Below are 24,436 nucleotides of genomic sequence, written 5' to 3'. Positions count from 1 at the left end.
GCCTGCAGAATCAGGAAAATGTCATGGGGATGTAGCTATTGTTTCATTTTAAAATGAAGAATTAGATTCAAATAATGCAGAAAGGGACATAACCAGCACTATATGCAATGCGGTGTCTGAGCAATTTGGTTACAAGCATTAATTTATAGTAAATTACTCATCAAAACAAGGGTTTCATTTAAGACAAACAGGTAAGGAAAATGTTTTAATCTCTGGTAGTTATTAGAGGTTAGAGATGGTTATCTCTGATTAGGTTGAAGTGCAATTTGCAGAAAAAATTAGGGGGATTTTTGTTGAGTTATTTGTTTCTACAGATAATCTGGAATCTGTGTTTTTTATTAAATATGCTTAATTTGCCCTTTTCCATAAAGGCACACCTGCTAAAGCTGCGATAAAATCTTAAAACTAATTATTTTACATCAGAATCCAACACTGAGAAAAACACATGCGGAGCATAAACCTGGTATTATTATTTTTCAAAGTTCTAGTTTTAAACTTTTTAATTATTGCGCTGACTTTTTTCTTCTATATTTAAATGGCTGCTTAAGCTCATACTTATATACAGTATATAGTTTCTTTTATTCTTTATTCTATTTCCTATAAAGTTTATATATTTATATTGAATGTCTACGAGGTTGAAAAATTTATTGACCAATAAATAATTTTGATTCGATTCTGACTGTAAATAATAGTAATTTTCTGATTTCTTTCTTGAACAACATGTTTTCTTGTCTTTCCCATTTTTGAATATTTTCAGGTTATGTTCATGGACACTTTAAATAAAAAATTACTCATTTAAAATTCCTGGACAACTTAGAAAGCAAAGCATAAAAAATAAACGCTTAAGCTACATTTATTTAACTGATCTTACAATATTTATTTAAAATCGTTGTTTTTTTCCAGCTATTTTTTTTTCCTATTAAAATTTGTATTTTCCTAAATTTTGCAGAGTAACATTGTGTTACTGCTTTATTTTAAATTTTATTGGTCAATCTTTAAGGGAAAACAATTTAGAGGCTACAATACAATAAAAATGATAACACTAAAACAAATGAAGTATTTTTAAATATTTTAAGTGAACCAGTAATTAACTTGCTGTTGTTTTTTAAAAGGACGTAAATGTTTCGACCATACAATTTCTTCAGTATAACGTCAGCATTGCTAAACGTGTACTGGCCCTTTAAATGGACTACGCACATGCTCTTCCGCAAACATCCGGTTTTCGGGAAAGTGGAAGTAGATTTTTTTTGTTTTACAAAACGTGTTTCAACGCTTCTATTGACGTGCGTCAGGCTGCGTGTGCCCGTGTGAAGCTGCGCTTTGGTCCCAAAGCTGCTCGGTTGTCGGCAGATGGAGGACTGCAGCCTGGTTTCATGCATAGAGGACATTTCATCGCTCCTGCCCGAAGGAACACCGAGTCCCAAGTACCAAGTATGCGGCTTCATGTCCAAAAGAAAGCAGCTTCTTCTGGTTGACTCGGTCCGCTGTGTCGTAAACAAACACAACTCCTCTTCTTTTAGGATTTGACCCGCCAGTTTTCGGCAGTGAGGAAAGTCTACGGTGATGGAAACTGCTTCTACAGAGCGGTCTTCTTCGCACACCTGGAGTTGATTCTGCACAACCCCAGAGCCCTGCAGAGGTCAGTAGTGACCTGTGCAATGCAGACACACAAAGCCAGGGGTGTGCAAAGTGCGACCCGCGGGCCATTTGAGGCCCTTGGACTTATTGTTTGGGGTCCATGACAAGGTTATTATATTTAAAGGGGCAGTATTGTGTGTTTTCCAGGCACATGGAGCCATTTTATAGCACAATAAAGCAACTATGTTAACTTCAGTTGTTATAAGAATGCTATATATATTAAATATAACTGTACTTTGTAATTTAACGCCTTGAATTTGGATTGTTTAAAAACTCTTGCTCTTTCTAAATCTTTGTCATCACATTGCTCCTCTATTTACCCCTTAAAGTTTTTACCAGCGTTTTACTAACAAGTAGCTCTTAAAATGAGCTCAACTGGTCCACCAGGTGTTTGCTAATTGCTGCTGGCTAGTCTGAAGGAGCTGAGTGTTGAAGGGCTGCACTGTCAGGCAGAAGCTTAGGACCTGCAGCTGTGAGGAGGAGCTGTGGCTCGAAGGCGGGGCTAGGTCCATCCAGGTGTTTTACACAGCTGAATGGTTGCGATGGAGATTAAAATATTTATCAAACATGCATGAAAGAATCAAAGCAGCACTCCAGGTGTGTTTTTGAGGAGGGAATAACAATGTAACATGATGTAAAGCTCAAAAAAGTTGATTTTTGCACAATACTGCCCTTTTACTAAAACTAGCAAAATAACAAGAACTGTAACTGAGAAAACATTTTCGCTAGCTGAAATAAATAAAAGCAGTAACTAATGGGGAAAAACTATGACTGGAACTATATTAAATATTTATGAAACTAACTAAAACACACTGAAATTACAGATATGATATCCTTCGCTTTCATGTTTATGAATCTATTTATCAGCTGTCGTCAAATTACGGCGCTCCATATTCCTCCTGGCGGCATTAAGCTAGTTTGCTAAATGGCGACAGGATGGTAATTTCTTTTAGGAACAAGTAATTTTTCAGAACGATATAGCAGCTTGTTTAAAGTAAATAATGTTTGATGAAAAAGTACTAGATCCACTGGCAGATTATTTCACTTTTAACATCTTTTTTGTTATAAGTGAAATAATCTATCAGTGGAATGTTTTTGTCAATATTAAGGAATTATTGACTTAAAACAAACTCCTGTATCTTGCTGAAACATTACTTTCAGTAAGTTAGTTTAGTCTTGTTTTAAGTGATATTTGCACTAGAAGCCACAAAAATACTTGATAAGATTTTTTATTTTTCATTGTAATTGTATTGGATAAATACCAGAAGCATTTTGACAATTTTGGGCCATGTGACGAAACGTTTGGCCACTCCTGTTCAAAGCACTTCAGAGGTCAGAAATAAACTGAACTCTGCACAATCCCAGCATCAGTATCTTTACTCTGCAGAGACCCAGAGCCAAGCTGAGGTCAGTATCAGCCCACATAGAAAAATGTTTTATGTCTGGTCCTTATTCATTTCAGATTTAAGGACCAGATAATACAAAGTGGAAAAGTTTTGATTTCTGCAGGATTTGAAAAGGCTTCATTCGACCACCTCCAGAGCACAGTGAGTTTCCCTCTCTTTTGTTTTAGGAAACATTTGTCTAATTAATACACTTTAGATAAAGTGATCATTTAGATAACATTTTTAGGTTATTATTAAACAGATAAAATAGAAAAGCACAAAGCGTTTCTTTTAAAGGCACAGTATTTATGTTGTGATGACTTCCTGAAGGCGGAGATTCAGAGGAGGAGTTTCTTAAAGAGACAGTTCCAATTTCAAGGCGTTAAATTACAAATTTCTTCTTAATCATATTTGATACATAGAGCATTTTATAACACTCAAGGTAATACAATTACTTGTTTGTGCTATAAAATGCTCTTGACTTTACAATTTTGGCTCTTATGGCTAAACGTTTGGACACCACTGCCTTAAGTCTTAGTCAGCTTCTTGATTATTAATTAAAATACTTACAGTAATAAACATTACCCCATCGCCGAGCCAAAACTTTCTAGAACTACAGACGGGGATTTTCAAACCGCAGCCATTCTTTCACTTGCATTTAATCAAACCAGTTGAGCCCAACAAACTGGTTTGGACTTAGTGTAAACTTTTTGGCATCAGAACCAACAATTATCCAAACAAACGCAGCTTTAAAAATATCTCTTGCTCTGGCTGCAAGAAATAAAAATGACAGAAATGTTTCCTGCCTCTGCAGCTCTATCTGTTTACCGTTTGTCTCGCCCTGCAGGTCCTACATGTGGTGGATCAGTGCACTGCTGCAGAGCGCGAAGATGTTCTCCTCAGGCTCTTCAACGAACAGATCATCTCAGACAGCGTTGTGCAGTTCCTCCGGTTGCTCACGTCTGCACACCTCCAAACCCATGAAGACTTCTTCTGCAACTTCGTTGAGGCTCCAGATCTGAAGGTGTACTGTCGTCAGGTAGGGATAAACCTAACGCCTGCTGAGAATATTTATTATTGGGAGTTTAAAATGGATGTAAGAAGGTGTTGATTAATGAGTTGATTGATTTTTATGGACCGACTTTAGATTAATAAGCGGCCATTTTTTTAATGCCTGAATTTTCTCTTGTATCAAGAGCGTTTACTGTCTTGTCAAACACATTAAACTTAAAAAATATTTATAAAACCGGAATCTCTTAGGTTGCTGAATTAACATGTGAACCAATAAACGGAGATGTTCAGAAGGAAGTATTATCTGTTTGCTCTTGACGAAATGTTTAAACTTCGCTCCATTAAGTGCATTAAAGCCCTCAAAATCAACCTTGCTTATTAGAATGTTGTTTTTCCCTTTAAATTTTTATCGGTTGTCCCTTGTGTCTTTATATCATATCGATATTTTTTGAATGAGAAGTTGACGCAGTTCTGCTGAATGAGCGCGATGAAGGTGAAACTTAAGGAGCTTGTCGAGCATTTATGTTGCAAAACGGATTTTTCGGGTGTTCATATTTGCACTTTATGCATTTTGCATCCCAAATCGGACTCTGTTTGGACCGTTACTCTTCGCCGTTCTGATATGGTCGCCATCTGTATCAAGGGTGGCGCCCTCTGCTGGATGGCGGCCAAACTACAACACTAAGCGAACGTTATTAACTAATAGAGCAGAACTTATTTTAATCTAATAAGGCATGAATTATTTGGGTGCACTCGTGGTGCTGATGGAGTTTTGTTTAACCTCGTTCAGGAAGTGGAGGTAATGGCCATGGAGTGCGACCACGTCGACATCTTGGCCCTGTCGCAGGCTCTGGACCTTGGGATCCACATCGTGTCCATGGAGGGTAACGGGCAGCAGCTGGTGCACCACATCATTCCCGAGGGAGTGGATCCATCCGTGCATCTCCTCTACCAAACGTCACATTACAACATTCTCTATCAACGGACTCGCCTGTGACCAGTTCAGGAAGGGGCCAAATAACGATAATAAAAACACACTCAGGCTTTCAGATCATTATGAAAACAAAACTTTATAGCAGCCCATCCACAAAGCTACACAAATAGTAAAAATTATTAAAAGGTAAAATTAAGCTCTCTTTAGTACAGAAACTTTTTATTTAACCACATTATTCCTGCATCTTCATCCTTTTCCTTTGCTTTTGTTCTTTCTGCTGTTGTGGGAAATATCTTTTCAGCTTCTTCTGTCCAGAAATCCTGGTCAGGGCGCTTTCCATCCCTGCAACAGGCATGTTCGCCAGGGCCAGCTTCCCCATTTTAGTCGGGTACTTTGTTTTTACCAAGTTCTTAAAAATTGGTTGAGAGATCAGATGTTTTAAATTCTTCTTCATCTGCTTAACCATCTTCTTCTGCTCCATGTCTGTTTCCTGGTCTGTAGCGCCACCTGTGGACACAGATGGTTTTTCAATATTTTTTTATTTTTATTTATTTTTTTAGTGATTTGAGAGTTTTTTTTAAAGTTAGATTTATCTCAGCCGCTTTAGTACAACCATTGCAGATAGAAAAAAAAGAAAAACAGAAATTTTCTAGAACAAATAAAGGACATTTCCGAGTTTGAAAAGTCAAAAATTTGCTAGACAGAAAAAAATTTACATTAATTTCAGAAACTTAAGAAGAGTATCAAACATTGAAAGATCTCCAAGTTTTTTCTAAAAGATTTGAGTTTTTCTAGCAAATTTGCAACTTCAAATTCAGAAATGTCCACAACTTCTCTAGAATATTCCTGAGATTACTCTCAATGTAATTTTTTAGCACATTTTTTGACTTTTCAAACTCAAATTTTGTTTTTTTTTTCCCCCCAGAAAACTTGAGATTTTTTGGCGGAAAGTTACTTAATTGTTGTTGTTTTTTTAGCTACAATGACAGCATATTAGGACCACGCTAAAATAGAATTACGAGAATAAAGTCATAATATTACAACTATTCTCAAAATACAACTTACTTAACGTATTATTTATTCTTATACATTATTGTAATATTACTTCATTCTCATACGAGTTCTGTCTCGTTATAACTTTCTCAATTTTTATTTTTTATTAGTATGGCTCTAACTCTTTGTAGTATTTTTGTGCATTTCTCAGAACAAAATTTAAATTCTTTGATCTCCCATAATTTCAATGCTTCTCATCCAAACAGATAGTCCTGAGTACACTGTTATATTAACATGACAGCAATTTGACTGTCGATAAAATGAATGGTCAAACTGAATCATTGAGAGATATTTTACTTTTGAGTGATGAGCTAAGGACTTTGAGAAAGAAACTTGTTTTTTGCATAAATTGTTTTGAGAAATGTGCCAAAGTAACTGAGAATAGCTGTAAATACTGAGTGGGTTTAACTTAATCTTACCGATCAGGAGGTCATCGTCGAGGTCGACCTCCAGGGCCTCTGCTGCCTGCTTGAACCACGAGTCATGCTGCTTCTCTCTGTTGTTGTAGTATTCGATCTTTTCTATCTTCCTGGCGAGGTTCACGCGCTCCTGGAACGTGCCAGACAGTTTGTTAATGGAGACATAAAATCACAGAGCTCTGTTGTCACATGATGCTGATTGATTATACCTTGATGGCCTTCATGCATTTGTTTTCCACGGGGAATGTGGGGAGCTCCTCGTCCTTTCCCAGAGTTTTGGAAATCTTTTTGAAGTTCATCACATCGTCTGGACCGATGAGCAGCAAGCTGAGCCCCTCCTTGGTGGCTCTTGCTGTGCGGCCGCTCCGATGGACATACGTCTCTGATGTTCGAGGAACCTGCACGATAAATGATTATAAATTTTTTACATCCACTTTACTTTATTTCTGCACTGGATTCACAAAGCAAACTACACTAAGGACATGCAGGAGCAATCCTGCCCATCAACACATTTTGTTTAATGAGATTGCTGCTGTTTGCTCTTAGACAACACATACAGTATTTTATAATTAATACTTTAATTGAGCCACTTGAATATTTTAAGGGGGACCTATTAACCACAATTCACTTTTTCATGATTTTATGCTTCCATTTAGGTCTCAGCTGCTTCTAAAAACAGACACAATCGACAGGCAGGTCACTGTTAACTAGCAACCAAAGCAGAGCTCCAGCACGTTGCTTCTGCTGCTTTTACAGCTGTATGCACGGTACAATGGCTGCTGGAAAAGACAAGTGTTTTGTCGTTGACCTATCATCCAGAAACCACTTGCTGCATTCTTGTTGGTTGTACAGGGAGGCTCAACTAATGCTTTTCGAAGATGTATGCTTGCATAATTGCACATGTGTTTGCAGCCATTTTCACATGAGAGTGTCAGCATTGAGTTGGGGGCGAGGGGGTGACCAGCAGCAGGTTATTTGGATTTAAAGAGACAGGAGACCCTAAAAGGAGAACTGACCTGACTAAAATCTCATTATCTAAGAACGATTTGTACAAAAAAAAAGTATGTAATGTAAAATGTAATGAATAGTTTTGTAAAGCCCATAAACATTCCTAACCTGTACAAGGTAGCATAATAGGTCACTTTTAATTTTTTTTTTTTTTTTTTGGCGTCTACTAGGAGAAACTACAGTTCTTTTTTCTATGATTTCCTCATAACATTCCAATTCAAAATGCATTTTTAAAAATCCTCTACTATTGCTGCTAATTTTGTTTTCATTTCCTGGTGTAGGAATCTCTAAAATTTCACATTTTATTGTTTTCCAGTGGATGGAGATATTTTTGTTCATGTATTGTAAGTCTACCAGCTTGGATGGGAAACAATGTAATCAGTTTTTGTTTAAAACAAATGAATAAAAATACATAAATCATCATGCAATGTACATAATAAGGAGGATATTCATATTTTTACATCAGTTTTCATATTGTGAAGGTAATACAAACGTATCAGTGCAGGATTCTTAATGAAATAGATATCAACTAATTTAGTAATCAATTAATCGTTAACTGGAGGATGCAGGCTCCAAAAAGGTAATTTGCTGAAAGAACAACACACTCAGAGCAGTTAAGACAAAACTGTACAAAGTATAAACATCTAAAATAAAAACATTTGTCTGTAAATATGTTCTACCCAGAACTCCTCAAGTGGCATTTTTTTTCTTCATTTTATTCAAATTCTTTAAAAAATCCTTATTAAGAAACTTTTGCTATCCAATTATCAATTAATAAAAACAAAATCACCAGATCAGTCCCACACTGTATTGATGTCAAGTCAAACAGGAAGGGCTGAGCATTTCACATGTCAGAACTCATTTTAAGCTGGAGATGCAGTCGTTTTTTCTTCTTTAAAAATTTTATTAAATTGTTTATTTGGAACTGTATTATATTTTTATATTGTATAAAAAAAAGGCTTGAATGAAAAGTATGCAGAGTGTGCCATTAAAAAAAAAGATTAATCAATTAATTGTTAGAATAACAGGTTAATTGATAAATTAAATAATCGTCAGTTGCTTAGAGAAGTTGGCTGCTTCTCTAAGGCTGACGGTGAGAGAACACCATGGCCTCACCTGGTAGTGAATAACATGCTGAACATCGGGGATGTCGAGGCCTCGCGCCGCCACGTCAGTCGTAAGAAGGACACAACTGTGGGGACAAGTTAGGACGTCCAACGTCAGAAAAACAAATAATTACTCAACTCTTTCCCGAAGTGACGGCTGCGGGGCTTACTTCTGTTTTTCGGCAAAGCGCTCCAGGTTTTTGAGGCGATGTTTCTGGTGCATGTTGGCATGCAGAGGGAGAGGGTTGCAGTCCAAAATGACCAGAAGAGCACTGAGCCTCTTGATGCAGTCGATGCTGTTAGCGAATACCATTGTGCGACCGGGATACTGAAGCAGGAAGTAGTACAGGTAGAAGTCCTTCTCATCCTTCTGACAATGGATTTGCGTTTCAGTCAGGGTCTCCACGGTCGCCTCCTTCCTGGTGAGGTCGAGGACTTTCGGTTTGGACTTAATCCCCACCTTCTCCATCAGGATTTCCAGTTTGCTCCGGTTGTCCAGCTGCCTCCTCTTCTTCTTCTGCAGGACACGGCTGGGCAAGCCGTGAACCATCGTCAGAGTGGCAGAGAACACGAATGTCTGTCTGGTGGGGTTGAAGTGTGTGGTGTTGAGCATCTCCAGGAGGTTCTCCAGCTCTGCGAAGTGACCTCTCTCTACCATGCGGTCAGCTTCGTCAATGACCAAACACCTGCAGCACAACATCACTCAATTATCTCTGTTTTTTTAGCGACGGACAATATGGCTGAAAAATGTATCAGGATATGAGCTTCTCATATCAGTCGATATCCATAACAATTTATTTGTTTTTTGTTCTAAATATACAAAGAAAATATACTAAACAGCAACTGTTAAAAACAAAAACAAGCATTTCTTTCCAGATTAGACATATGTCAATTTTAATAGCTACAACCACATCATTACTATCAAATCCATCTTTAATAGCATCTTTAATACTTAGTAGAGCAACGTTTGGTTATCACCTGCTATAAACAGCCTTCAAAGACCGATATGAGATTCTAGCAGAGCTGAAGACCACTACTCATAGGCGAACTATTTTCTAAATTAAAAAAGAAACTGGTTTGTTTATTTATGTGTATCTCTAACATAGTATAAACAAGGCTCAAATAAAAAATCTGTAGAATTTGATTATCAGATTAACCGTCAGAACAATCGATTACTCCAATAATCGTTAGTTGCAGCCATACGCGCTACATATGGAGGTTTTAAAAGCAGGTTTCTGTGTAAATTGTATCATTTTATTTTTTAGAAAAGTATTTAGACGGAGTAGTATGCTCAGTCTCAGACTTTCTCTAATCTTTACTAGTTAAGGCAGGGGTGTCCAAAGGTCGGCATCCTGCATGTTTTAGTTCTTTCCCTGGTTTAATGCACCTGGATCCAATGATGGCTCGTTAGAAGACCTAAGAAGAATATTGACATGCTGAAAAAGTTGTTACTACCACCAGGGAGAGAACCATGCAGGATCCCGGCCCTCGAGGACCGACTTTGGGCACCCCTGAGTTAAGGAATGTGAACCGTGACTCACTTCAGCTGTCTGAGGTTGAGCAGATGAGGATGCCCCTCATTGATCAAGTCCCACAAACGTCCCGGAGTGGCGATGATAATCTCCGGTCTGCGCTTCAACATCCGCCGTTGTTTCTGCTGCGCCATGCCACCCACCACTATGACCGTTTGGATGTCTACAAAGATGGAAACAAGCAAAGGAAAAAAAACAAGTCTTTACACGGAGCTAATGGGATAAGCTAAATCAGAGCTAATCCTGCGTTTTATACATGCCGACTTGTGCGTCACACATTTTTTGTGTGCATGCACGCCTTATGCATGAGGCCCCTGGTGGAGCACAAAGACAAAATGAATGAACTCCAACAAGGATTTGGCATACAAGTTCAAATATTATAGCAAAACATCCATTAAGGGCTTGTTCTCATAGTGGAGAAATAAAATCCAACTTTGAAGGGCGTTCCAGGTGATTCATCATAGTTATCTTCATCACATTCACATCACGACTCACCCGTGTATTTTGCGACAGCATCGATGTGGTGTTTGACCTGGACCGCCAGCTCCCTGGTCGGAGTAAGAACCAGTCCGAGGAGAGGCCGGTTCCGCCCCTCGGGTACGTTTTCCTTGAAGTCAAACTCTGCATTGTCAATCACTCGAACACACCCCAGCTGTTTGTCCTGATCTTCACCCTCAGAGTCCTGCTCGTCTTCATCAGAACCAAGAGTTTGATCCACTTCGATGTCCTCATCTTCCCCTGAAGCCTCCATGCCGTCCTCCTGCTGCTCTCCCGCTTTGGGCTCATCTGTGTCTCCCGGTTCGGACATTATCTCCGAACCATCCTTCCACTCCAGGATGGTGTGGATCATGGGAATACCGAAGGCTAACGTCTTACCACTTCCTGCAATTACAAAACAGCTTCAGCGAGCAACATTTAGGTAAGATTTTCTTATTCAAGACATTTAAAGGGGCGATATGGACTTAAAGTTTTATCACGATATCTTGTGGTACCATTGTGATAACAATAACAGTGACGATACGAACTACATGTTGCTGTTTAACTGTATAACTGACTGCATGATATAGCAATGATAGATAAAATACACTATGTAGAAGACCAGTTACATAAAGTATGATTTATATAACGAAAATGCACACAATAACTGGATTTAATCATATTTTCAAATTTATTGATATTTATTGAAACACCTTTATTGAAAAAATAGAGAAAAGTAGTAAAAATAATCTTGACTGTTTTAGGGGTTTTTAAGTGTCACTAATTGGAATTTATTGTGGCAATAAATCAAAATTTTATAAGAAATTTATCAAGATAAATAATTAATGACATGATAAATGTCCACCTCTACTTATTATGACACCTTGAACAGGTTAGGATAGGTCTTTGGGCTATGGAAAAACATATTTTATGTTTTTGCACAAAATCATTCTCCGATAACAAGAATTTAGTCTGTTCTGCTCTGCCGATTTTGAGCTGTCACTTTAAATCCATATAAGCTTCTGCTGGCCACACCCACAAACTCAAGATTTACACCCCCATATGAAAATACCTCCAAACAGATGCTCAATTAAACAACTGTACATCTTTAAAAAGCAGAAGTGGAGCCTTCTGTGCAACCAACGAGAATGCAGCAAGTAGTTTCTGAGTAGTAAGTCTACAAAAAAACACTTGTCTTTTTCATCAGCCATTGTACAGCGGTAAAATCTGCTGACCAAACATGCTGGAGCTCAGCTTGGGTTGAGCTCATTTTTCAGATACCAAAAAACATCAACTAATTGCCAAAAAACAACTGGGTGTTTTTTGCATTTGGGTTGTTTTTAGAAGGAGTCCAGAACCAAATGGATGTAAAAAAATTATGGGAAATGTGAATTTTGCATTATAGGTCCCCTATAAGATCAGTCTTACCGGTCTCAGCCGCCCCCAGGATGTCCATGCGGTCTCGGATAGCTGGAGGCAGAGCCAGGGCTTGAATGGGAGTGGGTGACGTGAATCCCAGGCTGCTTAAAGCCTTCAGCACTGCAGAGGGGACAAACAGATCCTTCCAAGCACTCACATCAGAGTTTTTCTCCTCGGAACCAGAAAGCGCCGCGTTGGTCCAGTTCTTTGGCTGCTTTTTGGGAGGTTTTCTCTGATCCAGACGGGGCTTTTCTACTTCTGGAGGTTTGATGGCTTCTTGGTTCTCTTTGACTGCAGTCTGTTCTGTTTGCTGTGTTGATTTCTTCTTCTTCTGCTTCTTTTTCTTCTTCTTTTCCGTGTTACTGGATTGAACATGTTCAGAGACAGCAGCTGTTTCTTTCTGACTCTCTCCATCCTCCTGACTGGAAGACTCTCCTTCCTGCTTCACCTCCTCATCGGTACCACAACCAGCCCTCTCTGGATCATTTTCAGCAACTTTCTGACGTTTCTTCTTCTTCTTCTTTTTGACAGGTTCATCTCCAGCCTGCTCGGCTTCTCTCTTCTTCGCTCGATTATTTTCCTTTCTCAGCTGTTTCACTGCCTTCTCGTTGTCTACCAAACGGTAGGAGGTCAGCTCTTCGAAGCACACCAGATCCTTCATGCCTTCCTCTGCGAACAAATGCGGATCTAGCTCCACAGGTTTCCATTTGCCCTTCATATCAAAGCTTAATTTGACCGAGGAGCTCCGCTTCCCCCCAGTTTTCCCCTTCTTCGGCTTCATTTTTCTTCAAACTGTAACCAGTTTCGCCAATGTGCTGAATTAAAGACCGAGTATTTGAGTGCGCATGCGTGCTATAAGCGCTTTAAAACTAGGTCAAATGTATTTAACAGTTAAGTTTTTAGACTAAATATCCGTCTGAAGACGATCAATAACAACAATTTACCTAAATCGAAGCGGCTTCAGTCTGGTCACACAACGCATGACACGAGGGCGCAGCCATGACAGTATCGTCACGTGGTTTGTAAAAACTTTATTCATCCAGAAACATTAACAGTGAACCGGGATCATCCTCGTTGCAAATGATTACTTATTTTACAATTTAACATTTTTAAAAAATATTTTAATTACTCTTACAATGGATGTTTTTGTGTCTTTAGAGAAGCCAGAAAATTGAACAGCCCAGCAGTAAACAATGTAACCTTTATGTACAAAATTTATGATAGCAAACAAAGCACTTTTTATATATTAATCTGTATGCACCTAAACAAAACCAACACTCACCGGTGGCACTGATATGAGACCTATGACAAGCAACATATGATAAATAATTCTGACAATTTGAATAAATTTCCCACCACTTTTATGCATTTACAGTCGATAAGGAGCAGGGGTGTATGGAGCTAAATTGGGGCCACAATGTTTGTTCAAAACATGCTTTTTCAAACTGAATATAATAATTGTAATAATTTTAAACTGAAAAAAAAGTTCAGGAGCATCTAAGCTCCACTCTATTGCGGGCACCAAGTAATAAAATAAAGGCTGGTTGTCATTTTGCAGCATAGGGAGAAAGAGAGAGAAAACACACATTTTAAAGACTCTCTTCTCAACATAAAAATCAATATTTACATGTCTCAACTGTTAGATTGATCCGTAGTTGTTGCTTATTGTTTTGAGTATTTTTCTACCAGCCAGCAAAAAACCTGGGAAAATGTTTTGAAGTTGTTGACAGCAACATGAGTCTGGAGACAGTTCTGTGCACTTACCCTGGTTGGCCAGGAGATGGCAGTGTATGGTTCGACATGATGTGTATCAACAGCACCCATAATAAACAGTTAAAATTGTTTTATTGATACCAAGAATGTTATTTCCAGTTCTAGATAATAGGAGACACTCTTTCACAAGATGATAAAACAAAGTAAAATGAGTAATACTTTTAAAAAACGGCATTTTTAAAATTATTTATACCCTTTTCAGTGATTAATGGAAAAACCTTTATTGACTTTACAACAATCAGTTCCTTCTTATAATTGATGACCAATTTTTGCAAAGTTTTAACTGGTATTTTTACAATTTATCCTTGGTAATCAGCTCAAAGTCTATGAGATTGGAGAGCCTCACTGCCATAACCCCAATCACATGTGTTAATTTTCTACCAGTTTAAAGTCCAAATAAAAGATTACTTTAAACCTAAATCTGTCTTGTGCATAAACAATTTGGTGCTTAACTGTATACAAAAAAATTGTTTTAGAGGCAGTGAAGCCAGGCATGCTTGCAGTTCAGTATTTACAGAATAACCTGTTTGTGAATCTTTCAGTGGAACAAGACTCCAAATTATTCACAAAAAATTCTTCATGGTTACATATTTTTAAGTGGAACATGTCTTCAATTTATTTGCAAAAAGAAAATTCTTATCTAATTAACAATTCGGAACATGACTACAAATTATTCGCAAAAAATCCCCCTTTTTATGAATTTTTATGTGAAACTGTGTGTATTAATGCATATTTGGTTATGAGTTGAAGTTACAAACGTTTCTTCTTTTTTTTTTTAGAAATAGCCCTCAAGTATTTGTGGATTTTAGCTATTCAGTCGGTTGTGGTCCGTAATTCCTGTGAAAACTTGTTTAGTGAAGTGACTGCTGACCTCTAAAATGTAAACTATCTCATCCATTACTTAATTTGTTATGGGAATGTTTTTAATTAGGTTTGGCTTAAAAATGGGATCTTAAAAGTTCACCAAAACCTTTTGGTAGCTGTAAAGAGGTGTTAAAGTCAGACAATCATGGAAAATACTGATTTAAGTTCAATAGGCTATATTTGATTAACTAAGTTTGACATAAAAACATACTGAAACCCTGTAAAGCACAATCAATTGATGTTGTTTTAAAGAAAATACATCAACTGGCTTCTCCAGAGCTTAAACAGTGCAGTAACTAGTTGCTGGAGGGGTTAATAACTCTCCCCATGAACAAGAGGCAGTTAGTGACTTCGTGGTATATGAAGAAGAAGAACGGCCTGTTGATGACGAACATCCTGGGCAGAGAGTAGGGAATGATGCCGATTGTGGTGCTAGCCGCCGCGGTCGTTCCCGTCTCGTCCACCTCAACCACAGCTTTGTGCAGCACCTGCGGGTTTCACAGCAGGGACAAACAGCGTTCAGGTGGGAATATTTGTCTGTAAACAGAGCGGATGCGCCAGCAACGTACTGTCCTGACAGAACACCGGCATTTAACCGCTCACTGGTTACATAGTTAACCGCTGTTTTAACATTAGCTAGCTGCTAGCATGTTAGCATACTACAACGGTTTATCGCAGCGTGATCAAATAAGTTATTTTCTATAAAACTGACATTAGTGAATGATTCATATGAGCATTAAATGAAGGTAACTGAATAAATGACGAGAGAAAATGGCTCAAACGTCAGTGACAGGTGTTTTTTGTTTGTTTCTTTTTAACGGAAGGCGACCTGCGGAGCAGAGTGGCTGCTGACGCAACGTGACGTCGACTGATAATCTCTCCAAACGTGGTTAAAACATGGAGAAATTTCTAACTCACCTCTGAGATTTTGAGGCCTGGTTCCAAGCTGAGGTGTGTAAGGTTCGCTGAACTACCGAACAGGTTAGTCATGCCCATATCTGGAAGAAGATGCTGGAGGGAATATTCCTCCGCCATCTTGAATTTTGGCATGTTGACTTCCAGTCTCCTGCAAACAGAACAAGACACTTAAGGTTCATACACTTAAAAAAGAGAGAGCTAAATTCAAGTGTTTTTAAAAGCATTTTCTAGTGTATGTTTTCAAACTTTTGCAACACAACACTTTGGAGATTAAAAAAAAAATGAACCAAAAAAAAAATCAAATGTATTTTTTAAAAAGACCCAATGATCTTGGGGTTACTCAACTAGAGGTTGTGTACCTCAGTGGCGCCCAACCTTTTTATTTCCGCGGACCGGTCAAGACTTGGCAATTTTGCTGCGGCCCGGGTGGGGGAAGGAACCGTCAGATAATGCTTCTCTGCATGTTGGTGTTCCCGCTAAAGCCTTTTTTTTTTTTTTCTTTAGCCCCGATCCAAAAATCGGGCTTATTCAACGTGGTCTTGGCCCGATTATCTCAGCCTGAGGGTTTTTTTTCCCTGACTGGGAGCGAGAACGCAGCCTGTTAAATGTGACAGGTAGCCAATCAGAAAGCGCGGTGACGTAAGAACGGAGGGAATCCCAAATAGTTGTCATGGCAACTGAGAGTCCGGTGGACATCGGAGGTAATATGTGGAAATGTTTATTACTATATGTAAAGGTCATTTTTATATATGTTCATTATATGTGGTTATGTTTATTCAGTTAAAAATGTTAACTACGAAAAAACAGAACTCACCTCCACATCATAGTGCAGCAAATAGAGCGGCTGCTGTTGGCGCAAGACATAACCGAGAGAGTCCGGTTAAAGGATTTTCAAAATAAAAGACCCTTCAGACTCAAATAATACATAAAATGGAAATTATTTCTTGCGCCCGGGGCCAATTGGTCCACGGAGCAGTACTGGTCCTCCGGAACAATATCAACAATTTGTACTCGATGCACAAATTGTTGATATTGTTCAGGGATTCAAGGATTTTTATTGTCATACCACTGGCCACCAGGGGCTCCCCAACTTGTCCCTAGCCCCAGGCCTGGCTCCAGGGTGGGACCTCATATACGGGCCAGTACAACCACTGTTTCCAATGGTCGTATTTATCATAAGGGATCTTTGGGCTGCACTTGGTCTGGTTCCTCACCTAGGACCTGTCTGCATTGGGTGGCTCAATCAGAGGCATGAAGCTCCGACAGCAAGACTCCTAGGATCACTGGGACACTAAAACCCCCCCACCACGATAAGGTGGCAGCCCATGGAGGGGACATGTAAATGTGTGTATGTATGTGTATATTTGGGTACAGTATGTATATTAAGTAACTTATTAATTATGTAAGAAAGAGAGAAAAGGAGAGAGAGGGAAAGAAAGTTGTTTTTTAACATAAGGAAACGAGCACAATGAGGTGGTAAGCATATTCTGACTTTTGGTCCACTTGTGAGGTGAAATGTACTTTTTAGTATTTTAAAGTTTTTTGGGGCTCTAATAAAGTTTTTTAGGCTCTAGTGGCCGTTATTTAACAGTGGTTGAACAGGAAATTGGGAGGAGAGAGAAGGGAATGACATGCAGCAGATTCCCCAGGACTGGGAATTGAACCCAGGTTGACAAACAAAACCTATAAGTAACATCCTAAACAAAACATAATTTGCAGTTTTACTATAAAGCTGGTTAAAAAAATAACTTAATAAGGCATTTCTTAGCCCCTTTTTCTTCTCTTTTATACAAGCAGACAACACATGAGCTCAACAACACAAAAGCTTTATATTTATTACAAAATATTCATCTAAGAATTGATTTCTTCCTGTAATGGAAATGATTTCTGATTAAGTTCTCTGTTTTCATACTTTCATGAATTGTTCTTCCTTTTTCCCTTTTCTACATGGTTTTCATGTTAAATTGCACTTTTTTGTTGTAGAAATCATTACTATTAAAAGAAGAAATTTTAATTCTTAAATCAATATGTTGCTATAAAAATTGAGCTGAGTGTTGCGGCACTGTGCCGTCTTCCACTAAAACAGCAAAGAGAAAAGGGCTAATTACGGCTAATTAATTTAATTTGACAAGTTTAACAATAATACTGCACATGTTTGGAGTTTCTTAAACTCTTTTGGGGGCAATTTGCAGTGACCAACTGACCTGACCTACACGTTTTAGGAGATGTGGGGGGAACCGGAGCACCCGGAGAAAACCCACGCAAACACGGGGAGAACATGCAAACTCCACACAGATGGTCTCTGTGAAGATGCAGCGCTAACCGCTGCACCACCGTGCTGCCCACGTTTTTTCCAATTGGGTTGGGAAGGGATCTATTTTCTAGTTTGTCAATGGGGGATACAAATTTTAACATTTTAAATTTAATCTTGATGGAGTGTCGCATGGCGCCCCGTACACAGAGGGTACGACCTCCATGCGTTTGATTCCAGTCCTTGGTTCCTCTCTTGCATGTCTTTCTTCTCTAAATATCAATATCAAGAACATTAGACATGTTCTTGATTTTGGGGTTCTTCACTCTTTTGGGGTTTTTTTGGCTTCTTCAATCGCAGAGTTTTTTGTATTTTTTTCCAAATCGAAAATTTAGATTTCTTTTTTTTACCATCCTGCATGGCTTCAATATCTGGATTTTCCAAATCTTCCAGGATGGTTTCTCCAGAGATCTCAGTCTCTTCCGTGGATTCCGGATCCGAGGAGCAACCTGATAAGGTTTCTCCAGAGAGTTCCTCCTCCGAAGAAACCTCTTGGCTTAAAACTTTACCCAGGTCGACCTGGCTCTGCAAGTCTTCCTCCTTCTCTTGGAAAACTGTGATGGGTTTTGGTTGGAAAAATTCTGTCTCAGCCCTCATAGTGTCAGGCAGCAGTAGATCCTCTACTGCTGTTTGCATATCATTTTTCAAACAACTTGTCTCTTGCTGGTATTTCTCTGCTTGTTGTTTGAGAGAAGTGACATCTGTTTCATACTGACAATGTAGTTCCTGGTACAAAGTGTTAACTTTCTCCAACTCAGCCTGGGTACTCTGTAATTCCATAATGTCTGTTTCATACCTACTTTTTAACTCCTCGTATGAAACACGAACTTGATCAAGTTCCTCACTAAGCCTCACTTCATAACACTTTTGTGTCTCGGCCTCCTGCCTCAGCCGAGCAACGTCTGCTTCATACTTGGATTGCAATTCCTCGTGGGAAGTCTGGAGTTCTTCCAGTTCTTTTTGGAGGGCCTGACTTTTCTCTCTCTCCGCCTGTATTTCAGCTACAAATGCTTCCTGACTAAGAATGTGGGCCACCTTCAATTCCACAAAGTCCTGCTGCAAGGGCTTCTTCTTCTTGTATTTCACATCATTGTGAACCTTGGAAGCAATGACCGCAGCATTAAGGACTGCTGGGTCACTGAACTTCTGTACTCTCTCAAGTTCCCTCTTTGCTTCTTTGGCCTGGTTGATAAACATTTCTTTGAGACCTTTCTGCCTTTTTAACTGGAGTTTCGTCTCTTCCAGTTCTGCCTCCAGGTGGGCCAGTTTCTGGTTGTCTTCAAATCTTCCGGCGCTCTCCATTTCCAGAAGGGAGCTGAGTCTTTGGATTTCCCCGGGTAAGGCATTCGGATGTGCAGGAGGGAACCTGGCTTGGGGGTGTAAGGCATTCGGGTGTGCAGGAGGGAACCTGGCTTGGGGGTTTTGCTGGACTCCCCTTCTTGCGTTTGGTCCCATCATTCCACTTTGGTATCTCGGCGTATGATAAGACATTTTCTCCTAAATACAATCACTAAAATCGTTGATTGTTAAACTACTTGAGTGGTCGATCTGAAAGAGCTTTGCGTCTGAACTGGTCAGTGATATTGCAAGCAATGAAAAATATGCAGAATTGTGTTGCATACAATTCTGCAGTTGATGACATCACACACGGCATGCCAGTGACATCACAGAATCTTCCTTTGCTGGTGGTGTGACATCATTCCAACACCAAATATCTCACTCTTTATTCTTGTTTACATTCAAAATAGTCCATGATTCACTCGTTTTTATCCCATATATCAGGGGCGTTAAACTCTGAATGTTCATAAAGGGCCTGTTGTGCCAGATCGTATTGATAAAAACCAATTCAATTGTTAAAATATCAATAAATAGGTGTTTCAGCATTCAGTAAGTGTTTCTTAAAATAACATAATATTGAGCATCTTTTCACACTAATCAGTCCGTCCAGGATTTTGTGATTGTTTTTGTGGTTTTCTGCAATCAACATCACAGATTTTGTGGAGCTAATTTAGAAATATTTCTAAGGAATTTTTACGATATTTGCGCTAATATATGATGTTAAATATGATTTTTTATTAATTGCTCTATCGGTCATGGACTATAACTTGACTTCAAGTAAGGCTGAGACAGCAGTCACTTGCACCCAAATGTTTTTGGCCAATTTTGAGAAAAAATGTTGATAAACTCAGAAAAAATGTGAGGATTTGTTGGTTTTTGTGTGAATTCTGCAGTTATTGGTGAAAAACCGGAGGGGCCTATTGCTATAATTTGGAGTTTAGAGGGCCACAAAAAAAGCAATGGCGGGCCAGATTTGGCCCTCGGGCCTTGAGTTTGACATACATGACATATATGATAATCTCGAGAAACCTTTTCAATATCTATACATTGGGAAGTTAATTTTGCTTGTTTAGTCAAACATTTATTTTCTTTTTTATAGTGGAAAAAGAGAGTGGGAAAGAAAATTTATAATAAATAGATGTTAACAACATGGAAAAGTAAAAGATAAAAACTATAACTATTGATTTATAAATCTTGTTGAAAGTTGGTTAGGATTGATTTAGCCTTGTTTTTAATATCAGGCTTAAGACTCAAAAATTGTAAATGAGTAATAGCTGTAAGGTACTAGCATTGTTGTGGCTTGTTTATTGTTGTTAGCAACTGCCTACCAAGATGGCTGTCAGTTAAAACAAAGAATGTTGTCATCTATATTTTCAGTACGTTTCTGTTATCTTTTTAAAGGCACAATGTAGTTCTTATTATTAATAGTTTCTAGTGAGAAAATAAATGTGTGTATTTTTTATCCGGTTTCAACTGTAAATAACCTTTTCCAAATTTTAATCTTCTAATCAAAGTTAAATTACACGTTATCACAAAACTGTTCAGTTAAAATATCAATAACTTTTGAGGACTAGAAGCAAAGTTTAGTGCTTTAATTACTAATTAAACACAAAAAAAGAAAAAAAAAATTATTGTGAAAACCGCAAATTCACATATGACGACCAAGCAAGAATTTCACAGTATGAACTTACGTTTTGCGGAGGTCTTTGACCCAGCTCAGGAACTTCTCGGCACTGATCTCATCATCAATCACAGTGTAATCGATACCCTTGTTTGGCAGCAGGATAAGCATGGAGACGCCTTCCTGGTATGGCAGCTTCAGCAGTCTGGCTCCCAGGGGAATATCCTCCGCAGTGTAGAACTTGTCCTCTTTAACCATCATGGGAACTTGCAGTATATTGTAATTATCGATGTAAAAGGGAGCGTCTCTGGTCAAATCGGAGTTAAAAGGCGACTGCCAGGCACCTGGATTGGGGACAACACGGTTAACTTGGATGTAAATAGTTAAAGTTAGTCTCAAAAGCAAGTCAATATTTTTTATTCTGCAATGGAGTGTTAGGGCCATGCTAATAAAATAATAATGAAATAAGATTATGATAGTTAAGTCATAAAGTTATGAAAATAAGATCAAAATAATAGGAGAATAAAGTCGTAATATGATAATAAGGTTGAATAAAGTCGCAGTAATACGAGAATAAAGCCGAAATAACGGAACAAGATTGAAAAGTATTAGAATAAAGTCATAAAATGGTAAAGTCAAATTAGGTCAAAACAATAGGAAAATAAAAACGCATAATATTACAAGAATAAAGCCATAATAAAAGAATATAGTCGAATAAGGTCAAAATAAAACAATAATAAAGTCATATAGCATTAATAAAGTCATAAAATTACAAAAATGAAGTCGAATAATATGAGAATAAAGTCTCAATATGAGGATAAGTTTGAAATAATGCAAGAATAAAATCACAATATTATTGCTTTAGTCTGGTAATATAACTATCGTATTATTTTGACTTCTCATATTTTTTCTACTTTATTCTCGTAACTCAATTTTTTACTTATTTATTTCTGAGTAGGGTCCTAATACTCTGTCATTTTCATTACCTCGGAAGAAAATGCTGTTGATCAGCAGCAGCTGAGTCGTTTCATCAAGTGAGGAAATCATTTTGGTAATTTTATCCTGCGTCTTCTGCCTGATGTATTCGTTTACGTAACCGACGCTCCCTTTCGTGTCCGCAAAGTCCACGCTTTTAACGTCGGCGTGGAAAAACGTCCTTAAATTGTCCTCAAACACATTCCGGACCTCCACCTGCTGACGGACAAAAAGCGCCATGTTTTGGTCCAGTTTCAGAGAGCCGTTCTGCGCGATGTTCTCCTGAAGGAGCTGGAAAAGCCTCGGGATGAGCTGCGGCTGGGCGGCCGACTCCAACTGCTCCAAGTTCAGCACCCTGAGGATCTCCTGGTGCGTCACGCCGCCAGACGCCATCAGCAGGGCGGCGAAACTGGTGGAGATGCTCAGAGGAGAGAAGAAGATGTTGTTGTCGTGGTGGCTGGATATTTTTCTGTAAAGGTTCATGGCGAAGTCCATGTTCTTGTAGGAAAGATCGGAGATGGTGATGTTTGGAGGCGCTGCTTGATGGACTGGAGCCAGGTAGCACAAGCAGGTTAGCAAGAAAATAAACGGCATTTCCAGTTTGTGGGTTCCCATAGCTGGAGCTCGGAAAGGTTTGAACTCTGAACCTGAAAGATGTTTTAATTGCAAAAATACAGAATATTACCAAGTGTTTTCGTCTAGTCACTCTTACTTTGAAAAAGCTTCCAGTGTTGTAGCAAGTTTAGCAAATTAATTACACTGCAAAAACACAAAATCTTGCCAAATATTTTGGTTTAGTTTCTAGTTCAAATATCTCAATACGCTTGAAGTAAGACAAAACTTAGCAAACTTAAAACACACACGTATATCTGAAATATTACTTGTAAGATAGTTTTGTTTTCTTTTAAGTTTGCTAATATATTTGCACTTGCAACTCCAAATACTTAGTGAGAATTCGTTTTTGCAGTGTGGACAAATGAACAACACTTCAAAAACACAATATTACCAAATATTTTAGTTTTATCTTATTTCAAGTGTACTAGCTTACAAGTAACCTTTCAGTAAGATATGAGCTTGATTAAATAATTATTGAATATTGATAAATATTGGCAGATTTCTTTCTTATAACAAAACATTTTTTACATGTTATAAGTTAAAATCTGCCAACTAGAACTAGTACTTTTTACTTAAATCAGGCTCCTGTATTTTACTGAAAAGTTACTTGAAAGTTAGTTTAAGTAACTAAACTTAGTGTTTAGTTACTGTTTAGTTTAGTTAATGTTTTTATTTCAAGTGTGCCAAGATAAGTAACCAAAATACTTGGTAAGATTTTGTATTTTTGCATCGAATGACCCCATGTATTTGCTAGACACAGGAGCCTATTTAAAGTAAACAATCCACTAGCATTTTTTTTCATTTATAACACTGGAAAAATGAATTATTAGTTGAACAATTTGCCAATGGAAATAGTATTTTTTAAATCAATATTCAACAATTATTTACTTTAAACAGGCTGATATTTTACTGAAAGTTACTTGTAAATTATATTTGTTTAATTTCAAGTATATTACAACATTTTCACTAGACAAAAATACTTGGTAAGACTTTTTGCAGTTCATCTGAAGAGTAAGAAATGTAAATTATCTACATTTATCACAACAGAGAAACTGTAATTTTGCGGCGAAATGTACTCCTAGCCCAACTAGCCACCATACGTACCTTTCGGCTCGATCCAGATGAGTTCTGTAAACTGCTTCTGTTATTTGGGGAAACAAAGTACAAGTATGTTCTTCTGGTTACATATTAACTACAACAAAGTTTTAGGGGGGAGAACTTTCACCATCATTGTCCCCATTACTCATAAATGACTTTGCTGTGATTTACACCTGATCAGGGGTGGATCTACATGGGGGCTAAAGGGCTCAAGTACCCCCATGTAGAATTATGTCCTTAAAACTATCCTTAGAAAAATTAATCACTTGTTTGATTAGTAGCCTATTTCACACCAAGTCTTAAAAAAAATTTTGGGTCTACTTTGTAGTGCAAATATCTTGTCTTATTTCAAGTGTACTAACTTACAAGTAACTTTAATGTAAGAAATGAGAGCTTGATTTAAGTAAGTAATTACTTAATATTGATTAATAAGTAAAATAGTAAAATTATTATTAACATTTTATGTTAATAATAGTATCTATCATATTAGGTTTGTCTATGTTGGGTTTGCCTCAAAGATAACCAACTTATCTGCAACTTTACATAGGAATTATCCAGTTTCAGTATTTTTGGCAGGCATTTTGTTACTGCATGCAAATTAATATTAAAGCTCACAACTTCCCCCATTAAATAAAATGTCTAAATTTGACTTATTTGTTGTTGATAAGAAGGAACATTATCTGCAGATGAAGCCCATTTCTGCCAAAATAAAACTAGACTAAAATAAAGAAAAGCCCAACCGGAAGTCATAAATTCAAAGATGTTATTATGAGATTCAAAGTCAGAATTGTGAGGTACGTAATCATTTTGCCTTTATAAGTCATAATTTTGACTTTTTACCTACTGCTGTTGCTGTAATACACCGTGTATTTGTGAAGCTAACCTTTAATATAAGCTAACGTTGACTGATTTGTGTCTTAACTGCTCTTGTATCTCATAAT

General features: G+C 37.9%; 4 protein-coding genes across 5 annotated transcripts; 1 reads left to right on the top strand and 3 right to left on the bottom strand.

Moving 5' to 3' along the window:
- The first annotated feature begins 79 nt into the window (after positions 1-79).
- LOC114133956 (ubiquitin thioesterase OTUB2) lies at positions 80-5,164 on the top strand. Of its 2 annotated transcripts, XM_028000121.1 has the most exons (6): positions 80-191; positions 1,293-1,431; positions 1,521-1,639; positions 3,101-3,185; positions 3,871-4,062; positions 4,825-5,164. In XM_028000121.1, the coding sequence occupies exons 2-6, from the start codon at positions 1,351-1,353 to the stop codon at positions 5,029-5,031; spliced, it is 684 nt and encodes a 227-aa protein (XP_027855922.1). In that variant the 5' UTR covers positions 80-191; positions 1,293-1,350; the 3' UTR covers positions 5,032-5,164. The 2 variants fall into 2 exon arrangements, with proteins under 2 accessions (XP_027855922.1, XP_027855921.1); XM_028000120.1 differs by lacking the exon at positions 80-191 and having other exon boundaries at positions 1,115-1,431.
- Positions 5,089-13,522, bottom strand: ddx24 (DEAD (Asp-Glu-Ala-Asp) box helicase 24). Its single transcript, XM_028000089.1, has 8 exons — positions 11,992-13,522; positions 10,582-10,968; positions 10,096-10,249; positions 8,725-9,240; positions 8,565-8,640; positions 6,650-6,838; positions 6,441-6,570; positions 5,089-5,475 (listed from the first exon to the last, which is right to left on the bottom strand). The coding sequence occupies exons 1-8, from the start codon at positions 12,761-12,763 to the stop codon at positions 5,201-5,203; spliced, it is 2,499 nt and encodes an 832-aa protein (XP_027855890.1). The 5' UTR covers positions 12,764-13,522; the 3' UTR covers positions 5,089-5,200.
- A 288-nt stretch (positions 13,523-13,810) lies between these two features.
- On the bottom strand, positions 13,811-23,650 carry serpina10b (serpin peptidase inhibitor, clade A (alpha-1 antiproteinase, antitrypsin), member 10b). The gene is made up of 5 exons (XM_028000108.1): positions 23,502-23,650; positions 21,794-22,429; positions 20,878-21,151; positions 15,538-15,685; positions 13,811-15,107 (listed from the first exon to the last, which is right to left on the bottom strand). The coding sequence occupies exons 2-5, from the start codon at positions 22,395-22,397 to the stop codon at positions 14,916-14,918; spliced, it is 1,218 nt and encodes a 405-aa protein (XP_027855909.1). The 5' UTR covers positions 22,398-22,429; positions 23,502-23,650; the 3' UTR covers positions 13,811-14,915.
- On the bottom strand, positions 17,496-19,769 carry LOC114133944 (A-kinase anchor protein 9-like). The gene has a single exon (XM_028000105.1). The coding sequence runs from the start codon at positions 19,337-19,339 to the stop codon at positions 18,083-18,085; it is 1,257 nt and encodes a 418-aa protein (XP_027855906.1). The 5' UTR covers positions 19,340-19,769; the 3' UTR covers positions 17,496-18,082.
- Positions 23,651-24,436: the final 786 nt, after the last annotated feature.

This window comes from Xiphophorus couchianus, chromosome 19 (genome assembly GCF_001444195.1).
Source record: "Xiphophorus couchianus chromosome 19, X_couchianus-1.0, whole genome shotgun sequence".
Taxonomy (NCBI): Eukaryota; Metazoa; Chordata; class Actinopteri; order Cyprinodontiformes; family Poeciliidae; genus Xiphophorus; species Xiphophorus couchianus.
This window is presented reverse-complemented; position numbering and strand designations above follow the sequence as displayed.

Excerpts from the sequence above, each read along its gene's own strand:
- LOC114133956 (XM_028000121.1), top strand. The coding sequence starts at position 1,351 with ATGGAGGACTGCAGCCTGGTTTCATGCATAGAGGACATTTCATCGCTC. Across the intron at positions 3,186-3,870 it reads TCGACCACCTCCAGAGCACA|GTCCTACATGTGGTGGATCA; the intron begins GTGAGTTTCCCT and ends CTCGCCCTGCAG. Across the intron at positions 4,063-4,824 it reads TGAAGGTGTACTGTCGTCAG|GAAGTGGAGGTAATGGCCAT; the intron begins GTAGGGATAAAC and ends AACCTCGTTCAG.
- ddx24 (XM_028000089.1), bottom strand. The coding sequence starts at position 12,763 with ATGAAGCCGAAGAAGGGGAAAACTGGGGGGAAGCGGAGCTCCTCGGTC. Across the intron at positions 9,241-10,095 it reads CTCAACCTCAGACAGCTGAA|GTGTTTGGTCATTGACGAAG; the intron begins GTGAGTCACGGT and ends GTTGTGCTGCAG. Across the intron at positions 5,476-6,440 it reads CGACGATGACCTCCTGATCG|GTGGCGCTACAGACCAGGAA; the intron begins GTAAGATTAAGT and ends CTGTGTCCACAG.
- LOC114133944 (XM_028000105.1), bottom strand. The coding sequence starts at position 19,339 with ATGTCTTATCATACGCCGAGATACCAAAGTGGAATGATGGGACCAAAC.
- serpina10b (XM_028000108.1), bottom strand. The coding sequence starts at position 22,397 with ATGGGAACCCACAAACTGGAAATGCCGTTTATTTTCTTGCTAACCTGC. Across the intron at positions 15,686-20,877 it reads GTCAAAGACCTCCGCAAAAC|GAGACTGGAAGTCAACATGC; the intron begins GTAAGTTCATAC and ends TTCTGTTTGCAG. Across the intron at positions 15,108-15,537 it reads CAGGCCTCAAAATCTCAGAG|GTGCTGCACAAAGCTGTGGT; the intron begins GTGAGTTAGAAA and ends TGAAACCCGCAG.